The following is a 23,428-nucleotide window of genomic DNA, read 5'->3' as shown; positions in this document are numbered from 1 at the left end:
ACTCTGCAATCCCTCTCTTTCAACTACTAGATTTCATGAAAAAACAATTATCAAAGAACTGGCATATGCAATATCCACCATAACTAAATATTGTCATGGCCAGACCGAAATTGCTAAAGTTTTCAAGATGCTGATGTACCGCTATTCAATCCCTCAAGCAAGCATCATCATTATAGTGTAAGTCTCACTGGTTAAGGCTTATGAATCTGATGAAGCAAATAAAATTCTCCATCAAGAAAAACCAGTATGTCTTACTGGTTGGCCTATGAATCTGACGAAATAAATAAAATTCTCTGAAGGGTAGAAAGAAATGAAAAAGATTTTATCGACATACCATCAGTTCCCAGCATCTCTAATTTGAAACCAAAGTCTGTAAATGGTTTTATTACTCAAAAACAGTCATATCTAAGTACCATTTTTATCAATCCATGGATGTGCATGATAATCCCAATGTTTGTTATCTGCTATGTTATCTAGCGAACCCATGTTTGGCTTGTTAAGTTTTGTTAAAAGCATGTGATCCAGTTAATACTTAATGGTCTCCGATTAAGAAAAAACAAATACAGGAATATGTAATAACTATTAGGGAGTTCCCACTTCCCATTGCTTTCCTTGTACTTCATCTTGATAAGGAAATCTCATCATAGCAGTGAAGTCATCGAGTGCCTAGGCAAGGCGAGGCAAGGCCCGAGCACCCAATAAATGGGCTGAGTGGGCAACTTCAACCATGTGCGGCCCATGCCCTCCCCTAGGCCCATGCATTGGCCCGCCTGATTCAACTCAGGTTGAGTCAAGCCAATTTGGATCGCTGGTTCAATTGAACTAGATGAGAACAATCTCACCCTAACATCCCCCTCCCCCTTTGCACGCGCATGCACCCATGCCCTAAAAACAACGCGATGGAACGTTTCTCCCCAGTGATTGTGGTGTTTCCTTAGTGAACGACGGTTGTCTTCCTCTCCATCGACGAATGGCAACAGCAAGGATGATGTCTTCCTCCAATGAGATCTTATCGTTGTGGCATTTTCCTTGACGAACTGTCACAAACTTAGTTGGTTTTGCTTAAGTCATGCGGCACCCTTGCGTGTTCGTCCACAAAGGCCAACCTCCCCGAAACCTTCTATGGTCCCTTAAAACCTACAAAAAAAAACAGGTTAGAGAAAGCGTTTCACTCGGGATCCACAAGCAACAATTTCATCAAACACTTTATAGCTAATGCAAATTACAACCATAGACTTCGCAAGCTCTGAACAGACGCACAACAAAGGGTCCAAGATGGTCCACTACGAATCAAAATCCCCACAAGTAACCACATGACACAACCTTCATTTACAAGCCTAAAGCGGCCATCAACCAACCAAAATGGGGCTGCTAAGCCTACTGTAAACCCTCTACATGCTTTGCAAAATATGAATAAAACTGAAAGACACGAACATACATGAGCATTACATTAAACACCCTATTTACAACTTTGTCCGTGACATTCTCCCCCACTTATTCCTTTGACATCCTCATCGAAGCCTTTACAAACGCTGCATCTCCTCGTCTTTACTAAGTCTTCAATCTTCCACTCTAGTTGCAACGTGCCTCTTAGCTCTCAGTTGCTCTCTGCCGCTGTCGTTCAGTAGTCGAATTTTGATCCGTCGTGCTGCTTCAACTTACCAATGACTCTGACTTTGGTGTGGGGTTGGCCGAGTTATATTGATCCTTGTAGGTTCCTGCGGATCCTTCATATAAAGGAAAAAACTTTCCTTGTTATGCGTCAATCTCTCAAATGCCTCATGTCGCTTGAACTGGGTGAATGCCTGTTAGAGCTTTAACGAGCATCGCCTCGTAGACTTTGAAATTTTTAGGTCCTTCTGCAAAAATTTGCCCATCGATTTTTCTTCCACTTAGTTGTCACTCCCAAGTAAGTTCGCATCACTTCCGTTTTCGATTGTCATTCTATTGGGAAATAAAGCAAACAATCTACTCTAAGTAGCACTGATCACCATTGGTGAGGATTTAATAACTATTGTCTTCTATTAGGTTTCTTCGAAGAGTCTTTAAACCTATGCAGAACTCCTCTACTAGATAAATAAAAGAATTGGGATACTTGATTTCGCCTATTCTCTTAAGAGTTGAGAAGGCAAAGGTTACTCGACTTCGCTCGCCTCCTTAAGGGTTGTACTCCATGCATTGAGCTGGTTACTACCCTTCTCCTACTCTTTGCTCACACTTCCAAAGCACCCGAAGTATTTGCACTCCTTGTATTAAGTTAGTTACTGTGATTCACCTTCTCAATGCCATCGAATTTCCGAAATGCAAGAAGTTTTCACCTAAACATGGAGCAAATCTCTAATAGTTTTGGTCGTCTTTGGGATTACACCGTTTTCTCCATCATCTCTACCGCTTACTCCTCTGAATAACAAAGTGATAGAACCCAGAGGAATTCTATGTAAATTTTGGACCGAGTTATTTCAGTTACAGGGCACCAAACTCAAGATAAGTACAACATATCATCCACAAACTGACGACCAAATAGAGGTGGTGAACAAGTGTTTAGAGACGTACCTTCGGTATTTCGCTAGTGATCGGCCATAGGAGTGGGCGAAATGGCTTCCCTAGGCCGAATTGTCACGGACAAACTTCTAAACAGGATGTTTGATGTAATGCTTATGTATGTCCGTGTCTTTTGATATGTTCATGCCTTGTACAACATGTAGAGGAACGGCCGAAGGCTTAATAGTCCCATTTTAGTTGGGTTGGTGGCCTCTTTAGGCTTGTAAATTAAGGTTGTGTTTCGATCTATAATGGACAATTTTACCCTTTGTTGTGCAACTGTTCAGAGCTTGTAAAGTCTGTTTGTAATTTGCATTGTTTATGAAGTGTTTTTCGGAGATGTTTGCTTGTGGATCCCGATTGAGGCGTTCTCTCTAACCCGTTCTCTCTTTTGTTGGTCCTAAGGGATAATGGGAGGCTTCGGGAAGGCTGACCTTAGCGGACGGACACGCAAGGGTGCCGCACGACTTAGGCAAAACCAGCTAAGTCCGTGACAGATAGTATCAGAGTGGGACAAGCACTCATAGAAACACTTAGCATGCAAACGTGGGGGACCTAGCGGGGCTGCGTTGAGGGCAGTCAACACACGCGCGACCGTTTGGGGGAAAACGGGCATGGAGATGTAGGGAAAAGGAGTCGCTCGGAGGAGCGGGCATCTGACATTGGCATTCAGAGGAATGGCCAACCCTTCGCACAAGAGGCACCACGAAAACAGGCAAGCTTGGAAGAATGCAGAGCGCACAAAGGTTGGGATGGTTGAGTTTGAGCTACGGCTCAACGTTGACAACTATACTTGATGGTGCTCAAGACAAGCGAGGCGCTTGGTAAAGGATGAGACCATGCAAGGTGGAATGAGTTGTTCAGCGATCGAAAGAGTTGTGCAAAGCTCACAGAGGTGAGGAGAATTGCTAACTCAAAGAATTCGATACTCATATATTGGCTTGTATGCGGACGATGGAATGTTCGCGGCCATCCCAAGGCGATCGAAACTCGGCGCCATGGAGCATTGAAACTTTCTCTTCAGCATGTGAAGGATACGTCTGTAGGAGGCTGAAGTGTGCAACGAGTTCAACATGTTGCTAAGCCTCGAGGGGTGCAGCGGGGGCTGTATTGACGTGGAGTCACAATCTAGCAAGTGCGTTTGCAGGAGGCAGGACAATGCACGGTTTGTTCAGCAGATCGGAGTAGTCCAAGGGGATGGTGGTCTCCGAAACGAAGAGAGATGTTGCTCCAACGGGATAGTTATCCAGGAGGGATAAGTCCCGGCTCTCCAGAGGAAGGAATATGTGGGACGGACCTCACAAGTTGAGGAGTACCTCAACAAACAACAACTCCACGAAGCTCAATGGATTGAGGAGGCGGTGAGGAGTCGTTGCATGATCTCGCTCGAGAGAATGCATTGGTGGATGCATTGCGAGATCAAGTGGGGGAGCGACCCAAAGCAACTTAAATGAAGGCACACTTGGAGTCGATGTGGAGATCAGACTCAAGGGAGGGCTGACCCGTGGAATGGTGGGCACAAGGGCCACCATCAACTCAATGCAAAAACGAGGAGCGGAGGAACTTGGGTGTAACTTGGCGAAGTACTCAAGCCGTATGAAGGGAGCCAACATAGAAGTTGGAACATGGAGCGGAGGCACAGTGCTTTTCTTAGACAGAGGTCAAGGACATGAATTCTTGCAGAGGCAAGAGTAGAATCATGTTGTTTCATAGGTCCTTCATTCTGACGGAGCGGACTCATCTTACATGGTGCCGAAGACGAAGGGAGCTTCTGGGTACATGCACCTTATCTCGGAGAAGCATTTGATGGATGAACTAAGGCGACTCAATTTGCGGAGGCGAAATTAGGTTCAGAAGGCCTTAGCACGAGGCAAGAGGACTCAGAGGTGGGTACTCTTGAAGAATATGCCATAGTGTTGTCATTCAAGTTGTCATGAAGGAAGCGGTGCACAACGGAGATTGTGCTGGTAGGGGCAGAGGCCCAGGATCCAGATAATGGTGCATAAATTACAGTGAAGTCGGTGGACTTCGGGAGCTACTAGGCGACGAACTATCCTAGAACGGTGCTTCATCTAAGTGTGACCCAAGAGTGGGTGGATGAAGGTCGATTGCCAAAGGAGCGAACAAAATCGAAGGTGGAAGAGACCCTGCGATGTATTGGCAAAGGCCATACATGGAGGGTTCACAATTCGAGTTCATCCCACAAGGATCAGAATGCAATAGAGATGTCACCAGGAGGCGACATGGTGCAGCGGATCGTGGTGGAACAGTTCGTGGCAATGCGATACACACAATGTAGTCCCGTGAGGGACTAAATCATATGGAGGTATGATCGGGAGCTACTGGAAGCTCCACTTCGGTGAACAACACGACGACAAGAAGGGCTATGGATTCAAGGAGTGAAGACCATGGTACCGTAGAGGCGGGTCTTCCGTGCGTGCATCGAATTTTGCATCGAATGAAAACCTTGGTCATCAGCATATGGGGGCTGTGTTCCACCAAGGGAAAAGTCCGTATGCAAGTACCAGTGAGTTCCATGGGAGGGACTTGATCATGCAGAGGTATGATCAAAGCAGCTGGAGAGTTGGACTGCTCCAGAGCTCATATTCGCTTAAGGGAGCCCGACAAGTCAGAGGACAAGGTCGAGTAAGCGAACGTTGCTACCAAGGAAGCTAAGGAGAACAGAATCGGTGCAAACCCTACATCGTGATGGCAGAGGCCATCGTGGGAGTTGTAGTCTGTCTTTCCATCGACCAGAGGGAGCTGCTTGGAGAACACAGAGGTGTTGAAGCAGGGGGTCGAAAGGGGCGAGAAAGCGACGACGAGTCCAGAGGGACTTAGCTACCCAAAATCAAGCATTAGTTAGAATGAAGGTGGACTCAGAGGAGTGCCACGGAGACATATCTACTGATCGTGAAGAAAAGAGATGCAGATGCGAGACGACGGATAGTAGGGCCATGGGCATGGCAGCGCCATGGTATCGCAGAGGCGGGACTTCCGTGAAGTCATCAATCCCTTGCTCTCATGGAGGGAGAGCGCTTGGTCGTGAAAGGGGTCGAGGAGGTGGAGCATGCAGAGGCAAACTCCAAGTACCGAGACAAGGCTGAAGGCAGAGGCCAAGGAACTTCGTAAGACTGGTGTCAACGAACTTCTCATCAAGATAGCCGAAAGTGAAGGACTTCGGGTCATGCAAGAGTGCATAACCAAGGAACGAAGCAAGCAGTACGCGGTGCTGTACCTTTGCTACTCAGTGGAGTAGGTGGCAGGGTTGATGGAGAAGATGGTACAATCCCAGAGACGACTAAACCTATGAGAAAATTACACCAAGTTGGGGTGAAAACTTCCTGCATTCCAGAAGTTCGATGGCATTGAGAAGGTGAATCACAGTAACTAACTCAACGCAAGGAGTTTAAACACTTCAAGTGCTTCAGAAGTGTGAGCAAAGAGCAGGCGAAGGCCAGTAACCAGCTCGATGCATGGAGTATAACCTTGAGGAGGCGGGCGAAGTCAAGTAACCTTTGCCTTCTCAACTCTTAAGAGAATGGGCGAAACCGAGTACCCCAATTCTCTTATCTATCCAGCAGAGGAGCTCTGCACAAGTTCAAAGACCCTTCGAAGATAATGGAAGATAATAGTTGTCAAATCCTCACCAACGGTGATCAGTGTTACTGAGAGTAGATTGTCCGCTTCATTTCCCAACGAAATGCCAATCGAAAGCGGAAGTGATGTGAACCTACTTGGATGTGACAACTAAGTGAAAGAAGAGTCAATGAGCAAATTTTGTGGAGGAAGGACCCGAAGCTTCAAAAGTTTGCGAGACGATGCTCGATAAAGCTCCAACAAGCATCCACCCAGTTCAAGCAGCATGAGGAATTTGAGAGACTGGCGCAGTAAGGATGGTCTTTTCCTTCATTTGGAGGATCCGCAGGAATCAACAATGATCAACACAACTCAGTCAATCCCACACCAGAGTCAGAGTCATTGGTGAGTTGAAGCAGCATGACAAATCAAAGGTTCGACTACTCAAAAACAGCAGCAGAGAGCAGCTAGGAGCTAAGAGGCGCATTGCAGCTAGAGCGAAAGATTGAAGAATCAGCAAAGGCGAGGAGTTGCAGTGTTGACAAAGGCTTCGACGAGGACGTCGAAGGAATAAGTGGGGGAGAATGTCACGGACAAGCTTCTAAACAGGATGTTTGATGTAATGCTTATGTATGTCCGTGTCTTTTGGTATGTTCATACCTTGTACAACATGTAGAGGGACGACCGAAGGCTTAATAGTCTCATTTTAGTTGGGTTGGTGGCCTCTTTAAGCTTGTAAATAAAGGTTGTGTCATGTGGACACATGCGAGAGATTTTCGATCTGTAATGGACCATTTTACCCTTTGTTGTGCAACTGTTCAGAACTTGTAAAGTCTGTTTGTAATTTGCATTGTCTATGAAGTGTTTTTCGGAGATGTTTGCTTGTGGATCCCGATTGAGGCGTTCTCTCTAACCCGTTCTCTCTTTTGTTGGTCCTAAGGGACAATAGGAGGCTTCGGGGAGGCTGACCTTTGCGGACGGACATGCAAGGGTGTCACACGACTTAGGCAAAACCAGCTAAGTCCGTGACAGAATGGTGGTATAACACTACATATCATTCATCTACAAAATGTGCCTCATATGAAGCACTATATGGTCGACCGACCCCTGTGATTCCAAAGTATGTAATTGGCTCGTCCAAGGTAGATCAGGTCGACCAAGATTTAATTGACAGGGGCAAACTCCTACAGCTGCTAAAGGATACTTTCTCTACCACTCAAGCCAAAATAAAGCAACAAGCCAACACATGATGAAGCGAAAGAGAATTTCCAATAGGAGATTGGGTTTATCTTCGCCTACAACCATACAAGCAACTTTCAATCAATACACGAGCCTCTATGAAGTTATCCCCACGTTTTTATGAGCCCTATCATATCACAGAGTGTATTGGAGCTGTGGCGTATAGACTTAAATTGCTTGAGGATGCCAAAATTCACCCTGTCTTCCACATGTCATGCTTGAAGCCTAAGTTGGGAGAACACGAGTCACCCCAGATCCAACTACCCAACACCACTGATGATGGAGATATTTAAGCCCAACCACAAGCCATCCTCGACAACAGAATCGTGATACGTCGCCGACGTCCCTCTACTGAAGTACTAGTGCATTGGAATAATTTACCACTCGAAGATGCCACATGAGAATCATATGAGGAGCTGACGACCCGATTCCCTGAGTTTATAGAACCTCAGCCTTGAGGACAAGACTGATTTAGAGAGGGCAAGCTTGATAGGACCCTAGCAGGGTTGGGTCCTATTCAACCAAGAAGCAGCTAATAAAAGCCCTGTGAGATTGTAATAAACCCCACCTAGCCGCCTTTATCCTATAAAGAAGAGTGGCTAAGGTTTATATTTGGGCCTTTGGGCTTCCTAGCCGCCCCCCCAACTTTCATCGTTTGCGGGTTTGAGTAGCCGGCTAGTGCGTGTACCATAAAGTCGGTTGGTTGTGGCTCTTCTTCCGCATCTTCTTCTTCATGTTCAAGGCTCTCATGACCTCTTCTTCTATTGGTTCAATCACAAGAAGTCACCCTTTTTTACAACGATGCTCGCGGCTCCATGGCTCATCGCAATGCCAACATAACCCCTTCGTAGATCGCTCACGAAGCTCTTCGCTTGTCAACCTTTTTGGTGCAGGGGCTCGGTTGACAGTATGGGAGGCTGAGGGCTTCGATATTGCTGGTCGGGGAGCGATCCTAGTTCTCCGGACTTCATGGTTCAATCGCTCCTCTTGAAGTCGTGCGAAAGAGATGGCTACCATAAGCGTGTACGGTTGTCGCGCTTTTGTCGCACTTTAACTTCTCTCCGGATCTCCAGCTTCAAGCCCTCAATAAAAGTCCTCAATAGTTGTTTTTCAGACCAATCACAAGTTTGATTAAATAACCTTTCAAAGCTGGTTTGGTACTCCTGAATGGTGGAGGTTTGTCAAATCTTTGCTAGTTGTCCGTCAATGTTCTCGTAATCGGTTGGTCCGAAGCAAATCAGTAGTCCTTTGAATTATCGCTATGAGAAGACTCCATGAGTGTGTTTAAAACAGTCAAACCATTGTATGGCATCCCCTTCATGATGTATAGCTATAATTACCACCATAGATGCGTCCGCGGTTTTGTGGTACTGAAAATATTGTTCCACGCGCGAGATCCAACCAATCGGGTCTTCTTCTTCCCATCTAGGGAAGTACACCCTCATGCGTGGATAGTAGGGATCGGTCACAGAGCCTCCCCTCTCCTGGAAGTCATCTCTTCGATCAGAGCTCTCTCCTTGATATGATTTCTTCGGGCTCGGTGGTCGGCCCAAATTGAGTTCGGTAAAGAGAGTTTGAATTTTATCCTTCATTCGCGTCTCGAAGGCTTTGAATTCTCAAGCCCTCAATAAAGGTCCTCAATAGCTGTTTTTCAGACCAATCACAAGTTTGATTAAATAACCTTTCAAAGCTAGTTTGGTACTCCTGAATGGTGGAGGTTTGTCAAATCTTTGCTAGTTGTCCGTCAATGTTCTCGTAATCGGTTGGTCCGAAGCAAATCAGTAGTCCTTTGAATTGTCGCCATGAGAAGACTCCATGAGTGTGTTTAAAACAGTCAAACCATTGTATGGCATCCCCTTCATGATGTATAGCTATAATTTCCACCATAGATGCGTCCGCGGTTTTGTGGTACTGAAAATATTGTTCCACGCGCGAGATCCAACCAATCGGGTCTTCTTCTTCCTATCTAGGGAAGTACACCCTCATGCGTGGATAGTAGGGATCGGTCACAGAGCCTCCCCTCTCCTGGAAGTCATCTCTTCGATCAGAGCTCTCTCCTTGATATGATTTCTTCGGGCTCGGTGGTCGGCCCAAATTGAGTTCGGTAAAGAGAGTTTGAATTTTATCCTTCATTCGCGTCTCGAAGGCTTTGAATTTACCATTGATTGCCTCCTCAGATGTCATAATATATGCCTCCAAATCTGTACTAGTAAGATCTCTCTTTTGTTGTCGGGTTAAAGGCATGTATCGGTTGAGAGAAGTGGTGGCCGAAAGGGTTGGTGGATTGGTGTATATAGGCTGCAGTTTAGGCTTGTTTTGTGGCTGTTTTGTAAAAACAGAATTGTCGTCAAATAAATAGCAATTTCATGACAAAATTTCCAACAAAAACCGAGAGATTTGAGGAGGGAATTTGATAGCAAAATCTCGGTTTAGATAACATTAATGATTACAAATGTGATCAAGAAGATTTCAGTAATATAACAGCAAGGAAATCGGTGCAAGTTACGATAGCAGAATTCTCGTCAAAAAATTACAGCAGTTTACGACGAAAATTTGCAACAACACAAGAACGTTTTAGAGATGAATTCCTCAATAGATTAATCTCAGATGGAAGCCAAGATAATCTATGAAGCGTATAAGAAATTTCGTTCAAAAAGGATAGAAAATCGATTAAAGGCAACAATATACGACTGAAATTTTCTGCAGCAATCCTTCGTTTGCAAAGATGAAAACTTTTACGGCGAAAGGAATTCACAACACGAGATAGATAAAAAGACTTCTTCGTATTTTGAATAGAAAATTGCAGCAGCAAAAGGTATTGGTGATAGGAGAATACCAGATCTCTTGATGCAATTGGAGGTGACGATAACAGATTGATTTGATCTACAGCAGAAGATGAAGGTAAAGATGGCGACGTCAAGAGCAATTGTGGGAATTGCTTGGCTGGTGGTGGACGACTGAGGTGGCAGCAAAAGCAGCAAGATCGCTGCTCTGATACCATATGATAGAACCCTAGAAGAATTCTATATAGATTAATCTTTGAGGGGGATCAATCCTTGGAACGCTATAGGGGTTCCACGCTCCTAGAAGTCGACCATATGGCTGTAATTGTAGATAGATCTTGTTTTCAAAGATATGGAGACTACATACTTATATATGGCTCCAAACCCTAGCCCTAGGGGGTGCTTCCTAAGTGAGTTACCGGGGGGAGGGGGAGGAGGGGGGGCAGCTAAGAACCCCAAAGGCCCAAATATAAACCCTAGCCATTCTTCTTTATAGGATAGAGGCGGCTAGGTGGGATTTATTACAATCTTATAGGGTTTTTATTAGCTGCTTCTTGGTTGAGTAGGACCCAACCCTGCTAGGGTCCTATCACAAAGGTACAACACCACGTACAGCCTACTTCGCTCCTTAGTCGAGCACTCTTGCATCGATCCGAAGTCCTCCACTTTCAGCTATCTTGATGAGAAGCTCGTTGATACCAGTCTTACGAAGTTCCCTGGCCTCTACCCTTCAGCCTTGTCTCGATACTTGGTGTTTGCCTCTATATTCTCCACTTCCTCGGCCCCTTTCATGACCAACGCTCTCGCTCCATGACAGCAAGAGATCAATGACTCCACGAAAGTCCCGCCTTTGCGGTACCATGGCGCTACCATGCCCATGGCACTGCTATCCATTACTTCGCATCTACGTCTCTTTCTTCGCAATCAGTAGATCTACCTCTGCAGCATTGTGGCACTCCTTCGAGTCCACCTCAATTCTAACTGATGCTTGGTTTTGGGTAGCTGAGTCACTCTGGACTCATCGTCGCTTCCTCTCCCCTTTCAACCACCTGCTTCAACACCTTTGTGTTCTCCGAGCAATTCCCCTTAGTCGATGGAAAGATAGACTACTACAACTCCCATGCATAGCCTCCGCCATCATGTTGTAGGGCTCACACTAATTATGGTCTCCTTAGCTTCCTTAGTAGCAACATTCGCTTACTCGATCTTGTCCTTTAACTTGCCAGGCTCTCTTAAGTGAATATGAGCTATAGAGCAGTCCAATTCTCCAGCCGCTTCGTTCATACCTCTACATGATCAAGTCCCCTCATGGGACTCACTGGTACTTGCACTCGGAATTTTCTCTCGGTGGTACAAGCCATATGCCGATGACCAAGGCTTTCATCCAATGTAAAATTCAGTGCACACACGAAAGACTCGCTTCTACGGTACCATGACATTCACTTCTTGAATCCATAGCCCTTCTTGTCGTCGTGTTGTTCACCGATGTGGAGCTCCCAGTAATTCCCGATTATACCTCTGTATGACCCAATCCCTCACGGGACTTGTCTCGTATGTGTCGCATTGCCTCGAATTGTTCCACCACGATCCGCTGCACCATTTCGCCTCCTGGTGACACATCCATTACATACTGATCAATGGAGATGAACTCGGACTGCGATCTCTCCATGTGTAGCCTCTACCAACACATCGTAGGGCCTCTGCCACCTCCAATTGTGTTCACTCCTTTGGCAATCGACTTTTGCCCACCCGCTCTTGGGTCACACCCGAACAAAGCACAATTCTAGGACAGTCGATCGCTTAACAGCTCCCGAAGTCTACCGACTTCACTGAAATTGATGCACCAATATCTAGATCTTATACTTCTACCCCCATTAGTACAATCTCCACCATACACCATTTCCTTCATGAGAACTTGAATGGCAACACTATGACATATTCTTCAAGAGTACCCGCCTCCACATCCTTTTGTCCCGTGCTAAGGCCTTCTGACCCCAACTTTGCCTCCACAAGTTAAGTCACCTTAGTTCCTTCGTCAAATGCTTCACCGAGATAAGGTGCATGTGCCTCGAAGCTCCCTTCATCGTTGGCACCATACTAGATGAGTCTGCTCCATCAAAATAAGGGACCCATGGAACGACATAATTCCGCTTTTGCCTCTGCAAGAGTTCATATCCTTGACCTCTATCCAAAGAAAGCTTCGCGCCTCCGCTCCATGTTCCGTCTGCTATGTCGACTCTCTTTATGCGGCTTGGGTACTTCACCAAGTTACACCCAAGTTGCTCCGCTCCTCAGTTTACATTGAATTGATGATGGCCCTCGCACCCACCATTCCATGGGTCAGCCCTCCGTTAAGTTTGATCTCCGTATCGGCTCCAAGTGTGCCTTCATTTAGTGTTGCCATGGGTCGCTCCCCCACTTGATCTCGTAATGCATCCACCAACGCATTACCTCATGCAAGATCATGCGACGACTCCTCGTCGCTCGCTCGGTCCGTTGAGCTTTGTGGAGTTATTGTCTCGAGGTACTCCTCAACATGTGTGGTCCATTACACATAATTCTTCCTTTGGAGAACCGGGACTTATCCCTCTTAGATATCTGTCTCATTGGAGCAACTTCACTCTTCGCATTCTTCCCTTTGTAAGTTTCGAATACCACCATCCCCTTGGACTACTCTACCTTGCTAAACAAAGTGTGCATTGTTCTACCCCTACAAACACACTTGCTAGATTGCAACTCTTCGTCAATATAACTCCTACTACACCCCTTAAGGCCTAGAAACATGCTAAACTTGTCGCACATTTCAACCTCCTATGGACGTATCCTTCCCATTTCGAAGAGAAAGTTTCAATGCTCCATGACATCGAGTTTTGGTCACCTTGGGATGGTCACGGACATTCCATCGTCCGCATACAAGCCTTTTGCATGAGTACCGAATTCTTCAGGTTTGCAATTCCCCTCACCTTTGTGAGTTTTACATAACTCTTTCGGTCGTTATGCAACCCATCCCACCTTGCACAATCTCATCCTTTACCAAGTGCCCCGCTTGCCTTAAGCACCATCAAGTCTGGTTGCCAACGCTGAGGCGTAGCTGGAACTTAGCCATCCCAACCTTTGTGTGCTACACATTCTTCCTAGCTCGCTTGTCCTCGTGGTGCCTCTTGCGCGAAGGGTTGATCATTCCTTTAAATGTCAATCTCGGATGCTCGCTCCTCTGAGCGACTCCTTTCCCTACATCTCAACGCCCCTTTCCCTAAACGGTCGCGCATGTTGGCTGCCCTCAATGCAGCCCCGCTAAGTCCCCCACGTTTGCATACCAAGTGTTTCTATGTGTGCTTGTCCCGCTCTGATACCAAATGTCATGAACTTAGCTGGTTTTGCCTAAGTCGTGTGACACTCTTGCATGTCCGTCCACAAAGATCAGCATCCCCGAAACCTCCTATGATCCCTTAGGACCTATAAAAGAGAAAACGGGTTAGAGAAAGTGTTTTACTCGGGATCTACAAGCAACCATTCCAGCAAACACTTTATAGCTAATGCAAATTACAATCATAGACTTCGTAATCTCTTAACGGTCGCACAACAAAGGGTCCAAGATGGTCCACTATAGACTGAAATCCCTACAAGTGCCCACATGACACAACATTCATTTACAAGCCTAAAGCAGCTACCAACCAACCAAAATGGAGCTACTAAGCCTACTATCAGCCCTCTATATGTTGTGTAAAGTATGAACAAAACCGAAAGACACGAACATACATGCGCATTACTTCAAGCACCCCATTTACAACTTTGTATGCGACAAAACGATGGTTGCTATGTCTTCGTCTCTATCAGCGAACGATGGCAATGCCTTCCCCTCCCGATATATATATCTCTCTCCTCTTCCTCGTTCGTTGTTGCACACTTCTTTTCTCCTCCCTCTTCCCTCGTTCAACACACCCCCCACCTCCCACCTCATCGCAACCCCCTTCCCTAATCCCTCCTCCGTCTTATCACAGACTTAGCTGATTTTGCCTAAGTCGTGCGGCATCCTTGTGTGTCCGTCCGCAAAGGTCAGCCTCCCCGAAAACAGGTTAAAGAAAGCGCCTCACTTGGGATCCACAAGCAAACATCTCAGAAAACAATTCATAGCCAATGCAAATAACAAACATACTTTACAAGTTATGAACGGTTGCACAACAAAGGGTCAAAATGGTCCACTCAGACTGAATATCTCTCACAAGTGTCCACATGACACAACCTTTATTTACAAGCCTAAAACGACCATCAAACCCAACTAAAATGGGGCTATTAAGCCTTCGGCCGTCCCTCTACATGCTGTGCAAAGTATAAACAAACCAAAAGACACTGACATACATAAGCATTACATCAAACATTCTATTTAGAATTTTGTCCGTGACATTCTCCCCCACTTATTCCTTCGACGTCCTCGTCGAAGCCTTTGTCGACACTGCAACTCCTCGTCTTTGCTGAGTCTTCAATCTTTTGCTCCAACTGCAACACGCCTCTTGGCTCCCAACTGCTCTGCGCTGCTGTTGTTAAGTAGTCGAACTTTTGATCCGCTATACTGCTTCAACTCGCCAATGACTCTGACTCTAGTATGAGGTTGGCTAAGTTGTATTGATCCATGTTGGTTCCAGCGGATCCTTTAGATAAAGGAAAAGACCATCCTTACTATGCGTCAATCTCTCAAATGCCTCATGCTACTTGAACTGGGTGGATGCTTGTTGGAGCTTTAACGAGCATCGCCTCGCAAACTTTTGAAGTTTTGGGTCCTTCCTCCACAAAATTTGCCCATCGACTATTCTTTCACTTAGTTCTCACTTCCAAGTAGATTCGCATCACTTCTGCTTTCGATTAGCATTCTGTTGGGAAATGAAGCGGATAATCTACTCTCGGTAGCACTGATGACCATTGGTGAGGATTTGACAACTATTGTCTTCTATTATCTTCGAAGGGTCTTTGAACCTGTGCAAAGCTCCTCTGCTGGATAGATAAGAGAATTGGGGTACTCGGTTTCGCCCATTCTCTTAAGAGTTGAGAAGGCAAAAGTTACTTGACTTCGCCCGCCTCCTCGAGGGTTGTACTCCATGCATCGAGCTGGTTACTAACCTTCGCCTGCTCTTTGCTCACACTTCTGAAGCACTTGAAGTGTTTGCACTCCTTGCATTGAGTTAGCTACTGTGATTCACCTTCTCAATGCCATCGAATTTCTGGAATGCACGAAGTTTTCACCCCAACGGAGTAAGTCTCTAATAGTTTTGGTCGCCTTTGGGATTGTACCGTCTTCTCCATCAACCCTATCGCCTACTCCACTGAATAGCAAAGGTACAGCACCCCGTACTGCCTGTTTCGTTCCTAGGTCGTGCACTCTTGCACGACCCGAAGTCCTTCACTCTCGGCTATCTTGATGAGAAGCTCGTTGACACCGGTCTTACGAAGTTCCTTGGCCTCTGCCTTCAGCCTTGTCTCGGTACTTGGAGTTTGCCTCTGCATGCTCCACCTCCTCGGCCCCTTTCACGACTAAGCGCTCTCCCTCCATGAGAGCAAGGGATTGATGACTTCACAGAAGTCCCGCCTCTGCGGTACCATGGCGCTACCATGCCCATGGCCCTACTATCCGTCGCCTCGCATCTGCATCCCCTTTTCTTTACGATCAATAGATATGTCTCTATGGCACTCCTCCGAGTCCACCTCCATTCTAACTAATGCTTGGTTTTGGGTAGCTAAGTCCCTCTAGACTCATCGTCGCTTTCTCGCCCCTTTCGACCCCATGCTTCAACACCTCTGTGTTCTCCAAGCAACTCCCTTTGGTCGATGGAAAGACAGACTGCAACTCCCATGTATGGCCTCTGCCATCATGTTGTAGGGTTTACGCCGATTATGTTCTCCTTAGCTTCCTTGGTAGTAACATTCGTTTACTCAACCTTGTCCTCTGACTTGTCGGGCTCCCTTAAGCGAATATAGGCTCTAGAGTAGTCCAACTCTCCAGCTGCTTTGATCATACCTCTACATGATCAAGTCCCTCCCATGGGACTCACTAGTACTTGCATTCGAACTTTTCCCTCGGTGGTACACAACCTCCATATGCTGATGACCAAGGCTTTCATCCGATGCAAAATTCGATGCACACACAAAAAAGCCGCCTCTGCGGTACCATGGCCTTCACTCCTTGAATCCATAGTCCTTCTTGCCGTCGTGTTGTTCACCGAAGTGGAGCTCCCAGTAGCTCTCGATCATATCTCTGTATAATATAATCTCTCACTGAGCTATATTCGTGTGTATCGCATTGCCACGAACTGTTCCACCATGATCCGCTGCACCATGTCGCCTCCTAGTGACATCTCCATTACATTCTGATCCTTATGGGATAAACTCGATTTGTGATCCCTCCATGTGTGACCTCTGCCAACACATCACAGGGCCTTTTTCACCTTCAATTGTGTTTGCTCCTTTGGCAATCGACCTTCATCCCCCCGCTCTCGGGTCACACCTGGACAAAGCACCGCTCTAGGATAGTCCGTCGCCAAGTAGCTCTCAAAGTCCACCGACTTCGTTGAAATTAGTGCACAATTGTCTGGATCCTAGGCCTTTGCCCCTACCAGCATAATCTCCGCTGCGTACCGCTTCCTTCATGGCAACTTGAATGGCAACACTATGGCATATTTTTCAAGAGTACCCGCCTTCGCGTCTTGTTGCCCCGTGCCAAGGCCTTCTGAACCCAACTTAGCCTCCGCAAGCTGAGTCTCCTTGGTTCCTCCATCAAATGCTTCTCCGAGATAAGGTGCATGTGCCCAGAAGCTCCCTTCGTCTTTAGCACCATGCAAGATGAGTCCGTTCCATTAGAATGAAGGACCTATGGAACGACATAATCCCGCTCTTGTCTCTGCAAGAGTTCATGTCCTTGACCTCTATCCAAGGAAAGCTCTGTGCCTCCGCTCCATGTTCCAACTTCTATGCTGGCTCCCTTCATGCGGCTTAGGTACTTCGCCAAGTTACACCCAAGTTGCTTCGCTCCTCGTCTTACATTACGTTGATGGTGGCCCTCGCACCCACCATTCCACGGGTCAGCCCTTCATTGAGTCTGATCTCTATATCGACTCCAAGTGTGCCTTCATTTGTGTTGCTCTGGGTCGCTCCCCTACTTAATCTCGTAATGCATCCATCAATGCATTCTCTCAAGCGAGACCATACAATGACTCCTCGCCGCTCGCTCGATCCATTGAGCTTCATGGAGTTGTTTTTTATGGTACTCCTCCTCAATATGTGCGGTTTGTTGCACATGATTTTCCCTCTAGAAAGCCGAGACTTATCCCTCCTGGATATCTATCCCGTTGGAGCAACATCTCTCTTCGTTTCCTTCCCTCTGAAAGTTTTGGAGACCACCATCCCCTAGGTCTACTCCAATTTACTGAACAAACTGTGCATTGTTTTGCCTCCTGCAAACGCACTTGCTAGATTGCGACTCCACGTCAATATAACCCCCGCCGCACGACTCAAGGCCTAACAATATGCTGAACTCGCTGCACACTTCAGCCTCCTACGGACGTATCCTTCTCATGTCGAAGAGAAAGTTTCAATGCTCCATGGCGCCAAGTTTCAGTCGCCTTGGGATGGCCACGAACATTCCATCGTCCGCATACAAGCCCTTACATGAATACCGAATTCTTCGAGTTAGCAATTCCCCTCACCTCTGTGAGCTTTGCACAACTCTTTCGGTCGCTAAGCAACCCATTCCACCTTACATGGTCTCATCCTTTACCAAGCGCCTCACTTGCCTTGAGCACCATCAAGTATAGTTGTCAACGTCGAGCCGTAGCTCAAACTCAGTCATCCCAACCTTTGTACGCTACGCAGTCTTCTAAGTTTACTTATTCTTGTGGTGCCTCTTGCGCAAAGGGTTCGTCATTCCTCTAAATGTCAATCTCAGATGTTCGCTCCTCCAAGCGACTCCTTTTCCCTACATCTCCATGCCAGTTTTCCCCCAAACGGTCGCGCGTGCTGACTGCCCTCAACGTAGCCCCGCTATGTCCCCCACGTTTGCATGCCAAGTGTTTTTATGAGTGCTTGTCCCGCTCTGATACCATCTGTCACATATTTAGATGATTTTGCCTAAGTCGTGCGGTACCCTTGCATGTCCGTCCACAAAGGTCAGCCTCCCCGAAACCTCCCATGGTCTCTTAGGACCTACAAAAGAGAAAACAGGTTAGAGAAAGCACCTCACTCGGGATCCACAAGCAAACATTTTAGAAAACACTTCATAACCAATGCAAATTACAAACAAACTTTACAAGCTCTGAACACGTGCACAACAAAGAATCAAAATGGTCCACTACAGATCGAATATCTCTCACAAGTGTCCACATGACACAACCTTTATTTACAAGCCTAAAACGACCACTAAACCCAACTAAAATAGGATTGTTAAGCCTTCGACCGTCCCTCTACATGCTGTACAAAGCATGAACAAACCAAAAGACACGGCCATACATAAGCATTACATCAAACATCCTGTTTAGAATTTTGTCCGTGATAGTCTTCCCCCTTTCATAGCAGCTTCCCCCATTCCTCAACACCATCCTCCCCCTCTCTTCTCCTCCCTCCTTCCTCTTCCCACCATTCATCACAACATCACAACACCCCCTCCCCCCATTCCTCAACACCATCCTCCTCCCCAACCAAAAAACAAACACTCGTTACAGCCACCCTTCCCTAATCCCTCCTCCTCTACCCCCTTCATTGTAGCTCACCCCCTTCCCCACCACCATCCTCCTCCGCCCTCTTCCCTCCTTCGTCACAACTCAACCCCTTCCTCGACACCCTCGTCCCCCTTCGTCGCAGTTCACCCCCTCCACCGACACCCTCCTCCCCCTCCTTTCTCCCTCTTCCCCACATTATTGCAGCTCCCCCCTTCCCCGACACGATCCTTCCCCCTCCCTCCTCCCTCCTCCCCACTTCATCATAGCCCCTCATCGACCCTGACATCCACCCTCACCATCTTCCAACTCCTTCAACCTTGACAATACCTTCACCATCTTCTAACTCCTTCGACCTCGACAATCCCCCTCTTAGCATCTCCCCCTCCCCCCGCCCCCCCCCCCCCCAATAGTTACCTACTGCCATCCTAACCAATAATCAGCAGCATGCCCCCTTCCTCTCCTTCTATCTACTTATTCCTCCTCCCCTTACTATGTTTCTTTCTCTTTCTCTTGTAGTCATGTAATGTTAATCATCGTTAATAATGGTTTATAGTCTATGAATTTGTTGATCATCGACTTTCTTTAGAGAAATTGTTAGGTTTTTAATATTAATATTTTTTAAGATATTTTTATTATTATATTTGGACAATATAGTACTTGGTAGTATTTTTAAAAGTGTTAGGCGCCAAAAGGTGCTAAGGTCCGAAAATACCTGTGGCGCTAAGTGCTCTCCTAAGCGTCCGTTTGAGTGAGGCGAGGCGCTCTAGAATATTAAAATTTTAAAATATACATTAAAATTAAGACTTATGCTAAACAAGGTTCTACTGATGGAGACCTATGCTAAATAGTTTCTCAATATAGTGCTAAACAGTTCTACTTCCCAATAAAGTAACAATGCACCACCTCAATATGGTGCAACAAGTTAATCAAAATGAGAAAGAATGGATTGAGAAGAGAAGTAACTGACAACTACGGAGGAAGGTGGGGGAAGGAGAGGATGATAGACGAGGCTACAACTGTGAATGGTGACGGGCGAAGCTGCAGCAATGCACCACCTATGCTAAACAGTGTTTTTAATATGATGCTAATTGCTAAACAGTTTTAACTCCTAATAGAGTAACAGTGCACCACCTCAATATGGTGCCACAAGTTAATCGAAATGAGAAAGAATAGGCTGAGAGGAGAAGTAACCGACGACTACGAAGGAAGGAGAGGGTAACAGACGAGGCTACTACAATGAATGGCGATAAACAAAGCTATAGACAAAGGCGACGACAGCGAATGGAGCTACAGTGGCGGACAAAGATATAAACGAAGGCAACAACAGCAGACGTAGGGTTTTGCACTTTCACTTTGAGTTTCTCTCACTAGGTCGAGGTATTAGGGTACATTACTTAGTTTGATTGAACCGGCTTGCACGTTCAATTGAACCATGCTCAAACCTCTACCCAATTTGGTTCAAGAGAGAGCCCGAGCGATGCTTAATTGAAACGCCTCGTCTTAAGATTTTGCAAGATGCTTGGGTGAGGCACTTGGGCATTATCTCGCTCAAGCACCTAAGCGAGAGCTAGAGCATATTTTGATAAATACTATACTTTGGTATGCTAAATGAATGTAATTTGACGTTTTGGTGCTGATATTTGAAATATAAAGTGATAGAACTCATGTAATTTCTCATTTTTATTTTAGGATTCATATTTTTTCTCAATTATATTTTTTTTAAAATTTTAATATTTGTGAGCACTTCACATCGTTCGGGCACCTTGGCACCTTTTAGTACCTAACACCTTTGGATACATTGGATTATAGTTTTTCTTTTTCTTAATGAAAATCTTTGTTGCCAACCAACCCAATGAGTGGTGGTCAGACAACACAAGCACCCCATCACCGAGTATAACTAGTGAACTATTGGACTAATGAAATTTGATAGAAGTTAATGATGTCAAATAAATAGGCTTGGACTTAGTCTTTTGGTCCTTTTCTTCTAATATTTCCCAATCTCTTTTCTTCTTGAAAGACTATCAACTCTGGAGTACTGGCAAAATGACAATACCTTAAGCCTTTATAGATAACAAAGTAAAGAAGCAAGTGATGAGGGTTACAGCAAGTCTATATGTCTGACAAAAATAAGTAACATGGAACCCCTCATATTCAACGTCTACAGACCCGTGTTTAAATGGCATGGCCAAAAACAAAAAAGATTTATATTTAAAACAAAATTGTGGAACCAATGATATGTCATCCAATACTTTATCATCATGAAATAAATGTCAAAAGATAAAGTGCACTTGCTGCACATATGTCACTTCAAGCTATGTGAAAAAAAATCCTATATAAACTTCTGACAGTAGCAAACATCAATATCTTAGATTCTTACATGCACCTATTAGAATTGTCCTGTTGTGACTAAATCATATTATCTGTGATAGAATTCATTTGCCCCAAGGCCAAGAAATGGACTTTAGTTTCTTATTTTCAATGAGGTCTAAGGGATCAAACATAAGGCATATGTCTAAGTTTGGGAGACTCAAACAACAAGATCCATTGAGGATAGCAACAACAAGAGTGTTTGTTATGTTTTGTGAAAAATAAAAATATAGCTGCTCCCTGTAGTTAACAATGATATGTTACATACAAACCTCCCGAGGAGAGTCAACCACTATAATGTCAACATTAAACTGAAAATTGTTACATCACCATAGCTTGCTTAACAACAACAAAGTTTAGGTCAAGGATTTCATTTGTGGACATCTGTGAGAACATGGAAATTTTGGATAATGTGTTGGATCTTTAAGAATTTAAGGAGAATGTGTAAGAAAACATGTCCCAGATAATAAACTATCACCTCAATGTAACAATGGCATGTTTGAGGACCTTCAGATTTTATTTGATGGATTCAATCTTATCGAATACAAGTGGGATTTTGAGAACCAGAAGAAGTCCAAAATGGAGAATAGAAGATACAACATCAAAGTTTAACTAAAGGTCACCTTCAAAGAAAGAAACAGACTAGACTAAGTCTCCAGATTCTTCCACGTGCTCAGCAACATTATTGGCCCTAGAAGTTTATTATAGTTTTGAATTGCATCAGACTAATGTAAAAATCCTAGAAGTAATGAGAATTTTCGGAAAGGAAACACTTGCATGCATTACAAGAGACAGTCGTGTGGTTTGCAAACTAGAAGATATTTTTTACTATATGTGAAGTAGGTATTTACTTGATCAAGTGCTATCTAGAAATCCTGTAACATGACATGTGACCTAAGGTGTTCGTTCCTAACCCTCTGTTTGCACTTTTTTTTGCTCAAACAATTGTTCCCAGCAATTACATTGCTTTTCTTTGACATATATATATATATATATATATTTTGCCATTGATAATACTGCATTAGAACCTGACACTGCAATTTCTGCAAAAAATCTACAATCCTTGCTTATCTTTCTTCTACTTCTAAACTCAGCAATCCCATTAACATGAGTCATATTTTATGTAGATATGTATAATTGCCATTTTCCCAATTATTAATGATGACAGCTTGCAATTACCAACTGCATATTCTCATTTAAGATGAACAATATCATCATTTTTAACCTCATTTCACATGACCCATTGATTTAATACATTCCATTGGTGATAATGTATAGTTTTCAAGCTAGAATATCACTAAGCTGCATGCATACATATATATGGGTAGTTTTCACTTCACAATTAAAACCAAAGATGAGAGCTTGTGAATACTAACTACATATTATAATTTAAAGCTAATAAAATCAAGAAAATTATCACTTTTAACCCCATTTCACTCGCCCCATTGATTTGATACATTCCTTTGGTGATATATATAGTTTTCAAGCTAGAATATTACTATGCTAGGTATACATGCACACATACATACATATAGGTACATAGTTACCTTTTTCCAATTATCACCGAAGAGGATAACTTGTGAATACCAACTGCATATTCTCATTTAAGGTGGAGAAGATTATCACTTTTTAACCCCATTTCACTTGCTACATATATTCGATGCATTCCTTTGGTGATACTTATCAAGCTAGGATGTTACTAAGCAATCATTTACAAGCAGCCAACATTTCTTTCTGGAGTCCTATTATGCGACCAATTAACCGAGCGGTTCTATTAAAAATACACCAAATTAAACCAAACTAAACACTACCAAATCGTCCCTGAAGGTAAAAGGAGAATCTTTGTATGAACGGGGAGAGGCGAGAGGGGACTTGCAAGTACTACCTTTAGGTGGTCCCAAGTGTCGGCGATAGTAAGGGGCCCGTGCTCCTTGACGACATCGAATATAGCGCGGGTGATGGTCTGGGTCTGCTCCGGCGGCGTCCGGGGCTCGATGGGCTTCATCTTCGGCTTTGGCTTCTTTGCCATCCATCGAACCGCCGTCGCGAACATATTATCTACGACCCACCCTCCGAATCCGACCTGAGGGAAACGGAAGGGAAAGAAAGGGGACGATCGAGGCGGCCTGCCGAGGAGACGCAGGGGAGCAGCGGCGGAGGAGGCGGAGCGGGGGTTTAGAGTGCGGCAAGGCGAATAGGGCAAAGACGCTCGGCTAA

At 45.1% G+C, this 23,428-nt stretch overlaps 1 protein-coding gene across 2 annotated transcripts in view; it reads right to left on the bottom strand.

Moving 5' to 3' along the window:
• Positions 1–23,428, bottom strand: part of LOC103998346 (uncharacterized) — a 24,112-nt gene extending 684 nt beyond the window's left edge. For both annotated transcript variants that reach the window (XM_009419796.3, XM_018831256.2), the window contains exon 1: positions 23,097–23,428. In XM_009419796.3, the coding sequence (XP_009418071.1) occupies positions 23,097–23,264 (168 nt within the window). In that variant the 5' untranslated portion in view covers positions 23,265–23,428. The remainder of the gene's footprint in view (positions 1–23,096) is intronic.

Source organism: Musa acuminata, chromosome BXJ2-9 (assembly GCF_036884655.1).
Source record: "Musa acuminata AAA Group cultivar baxijiao chromosome BXJ2-9, Cavendish_Baxijiao_AAA, whole genome shotgun sequence".
NCBI lineage: Eukaryota > Viridiplantae > Streptophyta > Magnoliopsida > Zingiberales > Musaceae > Musa > Musa acuminata.
The sequence above is the reverse complement of the archived record's forward strand: the minus strand, read 5'-3'. Positions and strand labels throughout refer to the sequence as shown.